At 25.4% G+C, this 12,700-nt stretch overlaps 1 protein-coding gene across 2 annotated transcripts; it reads right to left on the reverse strand.

Annotated features, from left to right (window-relative positions):
- Window positions 1-4,880: 4,880 nt before the first annotated feature.
- LOC105144260 (uncharacterized) lies at window positions 4,881-11,803 on the reverse strand. Of its 2 annotated transcripts, XM_087407293.1 has the most exons (4): window positions 11,629-11,803; window positions 8,953-9,180; window positions 8,399-8,497; window positions 4,881-8,275 (listed from the first exon to the last, which is right to left on the reverse strand). In XM_087407293.1, the coding sequence occupies exons 1-3, from the start codon at window positions 11,686-11,688 to the stop codon at window positions 8,426-8,428; spliced, it is 360 nt and encodes a 119-aa protein (XP_087263419.1). In that variant the 5' UTR covers window positions 11,689-11,803; the 3' UTR covers window positions 4,881-8,275; window positions 8,399-8,425. The 2 variants fall into 2 exon arrangements, with proteins under 2 accessions (XP_087263419.1, XP_011051353.2); XM_011053051.2 differs by having other exon boundaries at window positions 4,881-8,497.
- Window positions 11,804-12,700: the final 897 nt, after the last annotated feature.

Raw genomic sequence — 12,700 nt, forward strand, 5'->3', positions numbered from 1 at the left:
ATTTTTGTTTCTTGTTGTTTTTCTGTAAAGTTAATGATTTTGAGTAAAAATTTATTGAAAACCAATATCAAACGATTATTAATATCTTGTTAATTATTGCAAAAATTGCAAAATGATGAATACAAGACTTTTCGATTCAGTTTTGTCCGCTGTACCTACGAGCGTTGTCAACAGAATTATCAAACACCTTGTATATTACGTCTTAACGCACTTGGAAGTAAAAACAAGAATTAATAAAGTATTCGTATTTTTTAAATAAATGAAATACAGTAAATTAAAAAATATAAAGAATATATGTATATAAAAAGTAATTAGAGTAAATGAAATTGTTTTTTTGTCTACAGATATTATAATATAGAACAGTGTTTATTACAGTACAATAAGTATAGTTTTATTATTCTTTCTATCTATCCTATTTTCATTCAGAATTAAATTTTATTTAAGTTGGTGCAGAAAAAAATAATATACATACACATATATGTATATAATACATACAACTGTTTTCAAAGATATCCTTTGTATTGCTTCACACTTATTATTTGTATACTTGTTACTAATGAAATAACAGATATTTTAATGTAGCGCATTTGTCGTATAATTTGTTAATTTCGCTTTTTTTATAAAAAATATTTTATGATTATTAATTGTTACTATAATTTACCTAAATTGCACTAAATGCACCTACTTTAGCCTAAACTTTTATAACTTATCCATATGTAGTAATTGGATTTTATACCAGTCAAAATAGTAACATGATGTAAGATCCAATATATTATAGGTTTATTATGTCAAGAAATAATAGAATTTTATTTTAAATTATTTTAAAAAATCGCATTCGGGATTTTGCATCTATTAAAATACTTAATTTTGAAATAATGAATTGTACAGAAATAATGATTGTAATAATTTAAAATATAAACGATATACAATATTTATTAAGGTAAGGGAAAATTATCTCCCTTTTGGATCTTACATCATTTATCTGAATTTCTTATCTCTCTGCATGTTTTGAGATGAGATTCAGCAACGAATCGTTCGAATCGTTAAGGATACGTACATGGGTCTTAAATATTATGGGATAGTAACCGATTTAGTAATTTTCGATTTATATTTAATTTGAAGTTTTGTTGTTTATATTGTGTAAAATTTATATTAAGAAATTTGATCTAATTTCATAATATTTGAGATTTATAAAATCAAAATATTGAAAACATTCCTCATAGAGATTTTTTTAAATTTAGATTTATTTTTAGTCAAATACTTATATTTTTAGTTAAATACAAATACTTATATTTATAGTTTCGAATAGACGCGAATAAAGAATAAATTTATTCACACACATGCATTAATAAAATTATTATTATTAATAATTAATATTTAATTAATATTATTACTATTTGATTAATATGGTGGCCCCTTCGCGACGCGTTCGTGTTTCGCGCATCATACAAAAGCGTAAAATTTTACGCTTTCAATTGGCACCAAGAAAGGAATATTTCTCCTTGCTGTCGATCTCTGGCATATTAAGCCAGAATATTGGCCAGAGAAAAGACGAGGATCTGAACGAAGTGGTGTGTAACACCAATCTAATTTTTTGAAAGATATATATATATATATTAGGTGTTGGAATTAATTCGTAGCGTTTTACAAGTGATGGAAAGTACTTTCATTAATGTATTTTTTAATGCTCATGTGAAATAAATAACATTCTTTCATTAAAAACGCTACGAATTAATTCCAACACCTAATATATATATATAAAGATAAATTCTGAATATTCGGGAGGGCAACTTACTCGCAAATTGCGAGTTCTTGTTGATTTAAAATACAATAACTAATAAATAATAGGGCTAATGAGAGCTAGTGCAGATAATGAAGCGCAAGTTTTGTAGGTTTTTTAATCTACAAATTCTAATTGCACTTCATTATCCGCAATGGCTCTCATTAGCTCTGTTATTTATTAATTTTTTGTATTTTAAAAATTAAAAGTCTATTTTAATTATTATCATTTATTGCTCATTTATTTAATATGATCGCAATTAGGTAATCTCTCTGAATTTATCAGTACTTGATAGGACATGGTTAGGCATTAGCTGCTGCATTCAGCAAAATAGCAGTTTTGCAATTATTGTAAAATTTGATTTAATATCATTAGTTCATTTAAATTCATAAAGAACCTAAAGCAAGAATCAATCGTGTTGAAGAATTTTACAATATTTGCAAAGCTGCTTTCTCTGTTGAACACAGTCATTAACGTATTATATTCGTGGTGTTACACGTTAAGTAATGTAGGAAATAGAAATATACAAACAGAGATAGGATACGCGAATAGGCACGAATAAATGAAAATACGGATAGGTAGGACAAGTAGGTAGGGACTGTATAGGTAAAGACAATAAATGTAGATAAATTGAAAAATTAAATTATTATAAATAAAATAACACTTAAATGGATTTCGCGATCGGGTAATTAAATTTTTTTATTTAAAAAAATAAATATAATTAAACTAAAAAAATATTATATAATAAATCTAACTAATAAATTATATAATATGTAGGTAAGGATACATAGACATCATGTGTACGTATATTTACGTATAATTACAAAGAAAAGATTAAAAATTAAATAAAATTTTAAATTAATCGTAAATTTTATTTAATTCAACAACCCAATTGTCAAATATGAAAATAAAATTATATATAATTTTAAATTTCATTGAATTTTCAGCTCCCCTGAAATTAAACTTAATATCCTATAAAATTCTATACATATACAAAGTATGTATACGCATTAATATTGTAATTAATTTTATAAATAAATGTATGTATAATAATATTACATACATAAATATAAAATTTATGTGAACTATGTCCAGGTAAATGCCATCATGTTTATTTTTGTAATTTCCGCAATAATTATTAATTTAAATTATATATTTATTGGAATGTTTATATATTCATATTAAATATATCTATTCCATACAGATAGCATTTATCTTTTCGTAGTAAATCAAATTTATTGTTGTTTTATTTATGTAAATTACACGAAATCGACGAACCATATGATAACAAAAATTGTTTATTAATTTAACGAATTTGATAGATGTTTAATTAAAAAAATTTTTTTTAATTTGAATTTTATTGTAAATATGAAAAAGTCATTAATAATTTTAAGTGACTTCTAAAAATTTGAAATAATCGTCAATTTTTCGTCTATTTAATTTATTAAATAAGTCAGTAAAGATTCTTTGACTGAGGTAATATAGGTTAAATATTAACTTCTTGTTTGTTTTTTACATTTATATTTTTAACATTAAAAAATTACAAATATTAATGATTAATTTATTATGTACGAAAGCCTCATTGCTGTCCCTCGCGTCAAATGGATGCTATGTTGATGCAGTGAATGCGTGATTTGTACCGATAGAAAATCGAAATTATTTTTACAATATCATATGAAGACTTATTCCTCGTCGCTTTCTGTAAAGTCCATTCGCAAAGTCTAGTTTGGTATCTTGTTGGAAATTCTTATATAAGATCGGAATTAATCTCGAGTTTTCTCGTGTTGCACTGGAAGTAATAATTTTGTCAATGAGACAGACAATTATATGTTATATATTTTAAAATCAAGTTACGAAATTAATTCAGTAGTATACTTTAACATACAATTTTCGTCGCTTTTTTTGTTTTATTAAATGTTCTCCCACTAGTAATAATAATGTTAGTAATAGTATATTAGTATATAGTTAGTATACTATATTTTAATAACAATACGAATTTAATATTATATAATTAATGTATGGATATACGTATAATGATTATTTTTTTTAATCCAAATTATTAAGTAAATAAATTTAAGCTTTATGCAAATAATTTGCTTATTTTTCGATGATTGCTCTAACAAAAAAATATGATTACGAATGTATATATTTAATTTTTTAACTGTTATTTTAAAATTATTTTTAGGTGTTGGAGACATCCCGCCATTCCAGAATATTGTTAATTATTAATTTATATGTATATTATACTTTTCTATGATAAAATACATGCAGATATATTACGAGATTATATTAAACAAGTTTTGATTTTTGTCGATTTTGTTGGATAATTTTTTTATCAAAATTAATTACACAACCTTATGTTCTTTTATCAATGATATCGTGATTACATGAATTTAATTAAAAATGTGTGGATACAAAAAATTCGAGATAAGTCGAATGGATACCTTTACATTAACGGGGTATTAATAATTAAAATTTTGGAAAAATGCAGAAAAAAAAGATTGTTAAATTTTATATATAATAACAAATTTTTCAGAAAGCATACTTAGTTCTTTAGAATCTCGTTATTATTAAGTTCGATTTATCTCTAGTTGGTACCCGAGATACTTTTGCATTCATACATATAAAAAATTACAATAATGCATGTATTTTATTATTATTAAATATATTCCTTCGTAATCACCATTCCATAAGAAAATCATTTTATCTTTTTATTTTAATAAGAGATGATTTGTAGTGTGGCAGAACATATAAATTCCTTGCAAATTTTGATATTATATTAAAAATGCAATAAAAATGTAATTACGATGCTACCAAAATTATTTCTATCATAAGTGGTCTGAAAGATTTGGAATTCACATCCTTCTGTAATAAGACCGCTGGTGTTTGACGGATTGTTTAATTTTTTTTTGCTAATGGATCTTATGAATTTGACGTGGAATCAGAATATATCAAGTTCGCTTTTCTGTGAAGATTTTTTTCTTTTTTGTATCGGATACTAAGCTTATCACAACGTGGAGGGACCTTGATCAAATTATCGGGATAATTATCTTAAATGCGGTGGAAGTCTTGTCGTAAATGTATTAATGACTTTTTATCACGATATTAATAAGTTTTATAATATAATCGCAAGTTAATAATTAATAGTAAGTACGATCTAATTGTTGTTAGCATTTTCATTCCACATTTATCAATATTTCATTAAACATTGGTTTAGAAAATTTGTGTATCGTATGTATTTTCGACATTTTCGTATAATACCTCATTACTAAATTTTGTTAATTGTGCTCCTATAATATAATTCTTATTATATTTCGAACAACATTTTTTATTATATATTGTATTGTAAATAATTATTGTATTATTAAAGGATTACAATAAAAGATAATATTAAAAAGCTATGCAATGTAATTGTTAATTATTTTATTGTATTTCACTAATCATAATGCAATATGATTTTAGCGAAATATAATAAAATAATTAAAGAAAAAAAGAGAGATATAAAATTAAAAAATAAATTTAAAACATACTTACCTGCAAAAACGGATTTAGTAACTCGTTTTTTTACGGAGGAGTATACTTACAAAGAAAAGAGGACCGCCATTAAAAATTGATGGGGATGGTGGAGGGCCTCTAAGGTTGATTAATTTTTATTACATATAAATTTTCTTCACAATTTTAAATTAAATGTTTGCTTATGCAATTAGAAGAGTTCCAACTTTATTCAAATTGCAAATTGTAAATATAATTATAAGAATAAGAATGGGGTAGAGAGCCTATAATCAGAGTGGCGCCATACGAGAGATGACGTCATATTTTAGCGAAATTCTGCGAGAGAGAAAGAGATAGACAGTCTCAGTCTATTCAACAGACTGTCAGTTAGGTGCAACAGCATTGAACGACATAGATACGTAAAGGTACATTGATAAAAATGAAGTTATCGAAATTATTTTAGAAATATGATTGGATGTACAATACCGTTTTGTAACAATTCATTAAAAAAAGGATATGTTATGAAAATAATTCCGAAAGACACAGAACGTCGAATGAATTGGTTAAAGAGTATAAATGGCAAATATAAAAATTGGTCAAAAAATTCATCTGTATGTGAGGTAAAGTAATTTATTCTTTATAAATAATGTATTTAAAATATTAAAATAAAAATGTAACAAAATATACACAGATTAATTACAATATCTGAAGACACGTGTCTTGGCACTAAGTATACGTATAGTCATCACATTGGTTACGAATTTAATTCTTTCTCTTTTTGTCGTAATCTTTTCAATTATATATCATTGCATTGTGAGTCTAAATCAAATAATATGATAATTACGATATTTAATATATAATATTTTATGAAATGGTATATACATATATAATATTTTTCTGAATTTTTGATTTCTTTTATATTATTACAAATGCATTTTGCTCCTAAAATGTAGGAACAGAGAATGGATAATAAACTAGCGCATTTAATAGCGCAAATAATGTGCAATAAATAACGTTTTGTATAAAGTAATGTGCAACATTACAAAATGTACAATATTGCAATAGTACAAAATAAATGAAATTTTATAATAAATAATATATGTAAAAGTTTTATTATTTTATATACAATATTTATTTATTATCATTTTTTAATTTGTCACAATTTTTGAGCATTTTTTAGCATGAATTCAAAATTTAGAAAATAATGCGTTTAAAAAACTGGAGAGAATGGCTAAAACATGGCGGACCAATCACAAGTGATACCTGTATAGCGTCACTCTGATTGTAGGCTCTCTATGTTAGCGTAGATATTTCTAAAATAATTTCGATAATTTCATTTTTATCAATGTACCTTTACTTATCTATGTCGTTTAATGCTGTTGCATCTAACCCTAAAACTGACAGTCTGTTGGACAGACTGAAACCGTATATCTCTTTCTCTCTCTCGCAGAATTTCGCTAAAATATGACGTTGTCTCTCGTATGTCGCCACTCTGATTATAGGCTCTCTAAAAGGCAAGTGAAATGCTGAGACCGTTTTATCTCCGTTAGCCGTATTGCAAATAAGGATGCAAACAGACAGTCAACCTCGTCACAATGGCAGAGAACGTTGGCTGCACATACAAGCGGATCTGCCGCGACGAATTCGTGCTCATCCATTTAACTTTGGGTAGCAGATCCGTGAATCCGTCGCAGAAAATCCGCCCGCGTGTATAGACGCCTCTTCGTCACGTCGCAGTGACAAAGTCGGCTGACTGTTCGCGCATCCCCATTTGCAATATAACTAACATAAACATTAGAACGAGTTGAATATTTCATCCACCCTTAAAGATTGAATCACATTTAGAAATATGTTCCTCGAATGCAACAGTTCACTCACAAAATCACCGTCAATCGTTATTCACTATACCCATGCACTTTCAACATCTTGATATTACTGAGGGGCTTTTATACACACTGTTGTCGCTTGCCGATGAATTTTCAAATTTATAATTTTTAATCCAAGAATAAATAGTTTGTAAATAATGAGATTGAGTTTGTTAGAATCATATAATAATTTTAGAAACAAGAATACAATTTTAGGAATAAAGTACTTACTTGAGAATATTTTATACTTAAGTGAAAGTAAATAGTATTCAAGAATAAAAATATACATGAATCAGGAATTCATTTTTTTTCTATGTATAAATATATCTTTGACTATAAAATGATAAATGTTTTTAATTGCCACTCCTAGCATCTCGCGTTGATGATCTTGTTCACGGCTAAAGCGGAATTCTTCGATATTGCATCTCATTATTGTTGCATTAGCATTCTCTGTTTTCACTTTGATCCTCGTCCGATGACAATATTTTTCTGTTGTTTTTGTTTCAAATTCAAATAGCGGTTTGAACAAGCAGAAAAGATTTATCTCTCTTGACACTCATAATATAAGGACAATTATTCTAGACAACATTCGTGCTAAAAAATCTTCAGAAGATATTTTTTTAAGACTTCAAAGGGAAAAGGAAACTCTAATTTAATAACAACGTAGTCATTATCAGTTATAATATTAACACATATTGCTTTAATGTCGTCTTTATAATGTCTTAAAGAATAAAGCTCATGAATGTATTTGGTAAAACCGAGCGATTACATTTTAAAATTAATAATTGCAATTTGTATATATAATATTTTTTGCTTTTTTTAACCATTTATTTTATAATACTCTCTTTTTATTTACAAACAATTTATGGAATATTTGAGAATAATTTCACAGTATAATCCAGTTGCTCAATAAATTATTTATTTATTAGAAGTGCAAATCATATACAATACTTGACTTCAAAATTAAACGTGTTTAAAAGAGTTACAGTGCATTCGAGTTATGTATAATAATAATAATAATAATAATAATAATAATAATAATAATAATAATAATAATAATAATAATAAGTATATTATTTGATAAATAATACATTTCATAAAAGTGTCTTTACGATGTCGATAATAGAAGTTATCCTTTCTGTAAAAAATGAACTCATCTATATACGAAACTTTAGAAATTATTAAATTATTGCTAGAGATCTTTTACAATGCAACATTTAACGTCCAGAGATCATAATTTACTTAGAGATTCATAACTTACATGGTGTGTATTTAATTTTTTCTTTCATTAAAACTTTGTACAAAGACCACCTAGACCTAGACTATATAGTAAGTTTCCCAGTAAACTGCACACCAATTTCTGTAAAATTAAAAAAAATCTTCTGTACATAAAAACAGTAATAATAAATAAATTTCATTTAATTTTATTAATACATATTCTATCATAAGCATAAATTAGACAATCTTATTTATTTATATATTTTCATAATGTTCTGCTCAAAATATTAATTTTAATAAATAATTGATACAATTTGATAATTATTAAGATTGTTTATTTCTATAATTTTATTATATTATATATAATAAATCTAAAATTTATTATATTATCTAAAATTTTATTATATTGTATTATAAACATTTATTAATAGATCAGTCATGAATTAGTTTAAATATAATTAATTTTTATCATATAAACTGATCGATAATAATGTTTTTGTTAATATGTATTTTTTTATTTCTTTTTAGAATACTATTTTTTGCATTTTAATAATAAATATAATTGTTTTATGTAATTTCTTTTTACATAATCCTTACCAAAAGTATGGTTATTAATCCTATACCACCGTTACCACCGTTACCACCGTTACCACCGTTACCACCGTTACCATCGTTACCACCATCGTGTCCACCATCGTGTCCACCATCGTGTCCACCGTCATGTCCACCGTCATGTCCACCACCGTGTTCATCATTTTCATCATGTTTACCAGAATGTACAGGAGGATGCTTTGAATGAGATGGTTCTTTCGCTCGATCGAGAGTCTAATTAAAAAGAAAAAAAAAGTAAAAGACTGAACAAAAAAAAGTTTATAATAATTAATTTAATTGACAATTTCTAGCACAAAATTTAATTAAATTTGTTAAATAAATAATAAACTCTAATAAATAAGCTCTGATCTAACATTTTTGTCTAATCTGTAGATCAAAGTGATCCTAAAATGCGAAGTCCGAATTACGAGATCGCTGTTTTACTGATGATATCGACATATTTTTATATACTGCTACATCAATGTCGCACACATAAATTTATACATAAATTTTCGTATAACAATAGCGTTTTAATCAGAAGTCTAAGTTTAATTCTAAGAATTCCACGTTGTTTGTTCATATGAGCTATTAGTTACGAATTGATTTTAGATGCAGATTATAAAATTTTTATATTAAGCAAATGTTATGATACTGATAACTTCAGTGATAAGCCATATTGAATTAAGAAATGGTAAAGAAGATCTTAATTTAAATAATTTTTTTTGTTTGTAGCTTAAACTATAGACACGTATTAATGCGTATACTTTAATCATGGAAATTAAAAAATTTTCAAATTTGTGAAAGAGGAAAAAAATATTTGTTATATAAAAATTGTGATTAATCGATAAAACAGACGATTTTAAGATTCCTTTAGCATCTATAATGAGATTTTTAGGTGAAAATCTTAAAATTTAAGCTTCCATAAGAACCATAAGAAATTGACCAATCATGATCAAATATGAGGAGAATAATCGACTATTGGTAAATTTCTTACGGCTTAGGGCTTAAGCTAATTAATTTAAGCTTTAACAAAATGTGTTGAGGTTTTTTCGCGGTTTAACTCATTTCTATATTTTTATTAAACATCTTTACATCTTTATGTATAACGATTTTGAAGTGCGCACTAATTTTATCAATGAAAAACACTATCATATACAAATTTTTGCGAAATATTCTGAAAAGAAGTCAGAATTCTATCTTTTAATAGAGAAATAAAGCTCAAAAACTGTGATAAATGTATATATATGTATATATACTATATATGTGTGTATACATAGGTATACATACATATATATATTCATATATGTATATATAAGTATATATACCTTTATCATATATTTATGTATATAGGTATATATATTATACATGTGTGTGTGTGTGTGTGTGTGTGTGTGTGTGTGTGTGTGTGTGTGTGTGTGTGTACAATACGATCTAGTTACGACTAAAATTTCTATGGCTAGAAATAAAGTAATGATAAAAGTAACTAGTGAAATCGTTAACATTATTCCAAAAATGTAACTGCATTACAATGAACGTTACTCAGAAGAAACTGTAATGTCGTCACCCATTCGTTATCGAAAAAAGTAACTTGTAATGTAATGTAATACATTACTTTACCAACCCTATATTATACTATACATATTATATTATACCATAAATGTTATTCAGAAGAATTTTATTTTCGATAGTGTGTTAAAATGAATTGATATACCGTATTATATCCTAAAGATATATCCTTTAAATAAATAAGAATAATAATTCTACTAAATAAGAATAATAATTCTACTAAATAAAATATTTATTTTCTTATTATTTCTTAAAGATTTTTTATTTATAAACAATATTTTTTATATTTACTAACATTATTTTCTTTTGACAAGTTGATTGGTATAATGTAATAATAAAAATTATTTATAATAGGGGTAGCCGAATAAAACGTAGCGAACGAAACATTCAGATAAATTATCAACTATAATATGTTAATAATCATTATAGTTAACAAGGCATTTTTTTCCTTCGTGAAATTAGAAAACGGATATTCATAAAATTTCTTAAGCTGGGATCAATTCCGCTCACAAATCGTTACATACACTGCTGCGTCCAATGAAAATTTTCAGTCGTTCAAATTCTTTCTGAGTATCTCCGATTGTGTAACTCTTGTGTAACTCTTGTGTAACGATAGTTTGTTATGGTCATGTTGTTGCGCAGATTTTTTACCATGTATAATATCTGCACAACGACAATATAATAATGATACCGACAATATCGTTAAAAAAAGTTACAGAATCAAGATACTATTAGATTTCTAAAGAAGTGAAAATCGCATAGCGACACAGTTCCGATGGAAAATATCCTGTAGAGTATCTTGTTTACAGCCCTTTGTCGCCATGTGATTTCTACATCTTTGAATATTTGAAGAAAAATTTGAAAGGTAAGAAATTTTCCTTAGGCACAGCAGTGTAAGAGATTATTTGCGAGTGTTTTCGATCTCCGTTCAAGAGATTATATAAATAGAGCATCCTTCGTCTGGTTTCACAAGAAAAGAAGTGTCTTATTAATCATGATGACTATTAACATATTTTCATTGACATTTTAATTAAATGCCCCTAGTAATAAAATTCTTTTGAAAATATTATGTATCAACCTGTGAAATACTCTTACGATATATTAATGTATACATACAGCTTTTGCACAAATGATTCCAACAAGGGCCAACAATAGAAGTACGTAAACAGCCTTCATGGTTACAGTATGTCAAACACAACGTATTTTATACTTATAGTCTACACTTGCTAAATTTTTCTCTGTTAAGTGATATTTCTTTACTTCGAGCAGAATCTATTGGCGATTGAAATATTTTTTTGTAAATTTTACTTATAAACTCCCTTATAAAGGAATATTGTATCTTATCATTCTTTAAAATAGTGCGAAAATTATAGCATGAAATTACTGACATTGTACTTTTAAAAGCAGTTATCTTTGTTATCGCGAATAAATGTTATGTATTAACACACATATATATATATATATGTATATATATAAATATATATATATATATATATACATGTATATATCATTGAAAAGTTATATAAGATGAAGGTCTCATTTATAGGCCATGTCCTAATTATGGATCGAACTTGCAAAATTAAATGTTTTACAAGTATATATATATATATATATATATATATATATATATATATATATTAAAATGTATATTAACAAGTTACGGAATTCTTTTTCATTTTTTACTTTTTTAGTATTATTATAATATGAAATCACTTTCACAATCTTTATATTGAAGAAAAAAAAGCAAAGTGTTACCTTAATTAATTCTTTTCTTTAATAATTTCTTAAAATTATAATATTCTTATAATTGTGATCTGTATAAATTAAAGTAATGTATTTTTTTATTGTTGGTAATAAAATTATTTTATATTGAAGAAATTGTACACAAAATAATCTATCTACTCGATTTAGATTTGTACATAAACATCTTTATTAAATATTTTTTTAATTTTTTATTAAATATTTTCAATTTTTATTAAATATTTTTTGCAAATTCACCATCGATTTATTGATCATAAAATGATTTTTTAAACTTGATATTTGCTGATTGATTAACAACCTTTTACTGAGTAATCAATAACCTTTTAATTACGTGATTGTTAAATTCACACAAATTATAATAAAAATCATTTTAACTTTAAATTGTCATAATTGAGACTGTTACTTAATTCTATTTCTACAACTTTAT

This window comes from Acromyrmex echinatior, chromosome 6 (genome assembly GCF_024713525.1).
Source record: "Acromyrmex echinatior isolate Ae372 chromosome 6, ASM2471352v2, whole genome shotgun sequence".
Classification (NCBI taxonomy): domain Eukaryota; kingdom Metazoa; phylum Arthropoda; class Insecta; order Hymenoptera; family Formicidae; genus Acromyrmex; species Acromyrmex echinatior.

Coding starts and splice junctions, on each gene's coding strand:
- LOC105144260 (XM_087407293.1), bottom strand. CDS start 11,688: ATGAAGGCTGTTTACGTACTTCTATTGTTGGCCCTTGTTGGAATCATT. Junction 9,181..11,628: donor GAATCATTTGTGCAAAAGCT/GTATGTATACAT, acceptor CTTTTTAATTAG/ACTCTCGATCGAGCGAAAGA. Junction 8,498..8,952: donor GATTAATAACCATACTTTTG/GTAAGGATTATG, acceptor TTAATTTTACAG/AAATTGGTGTGCAGTTTACT.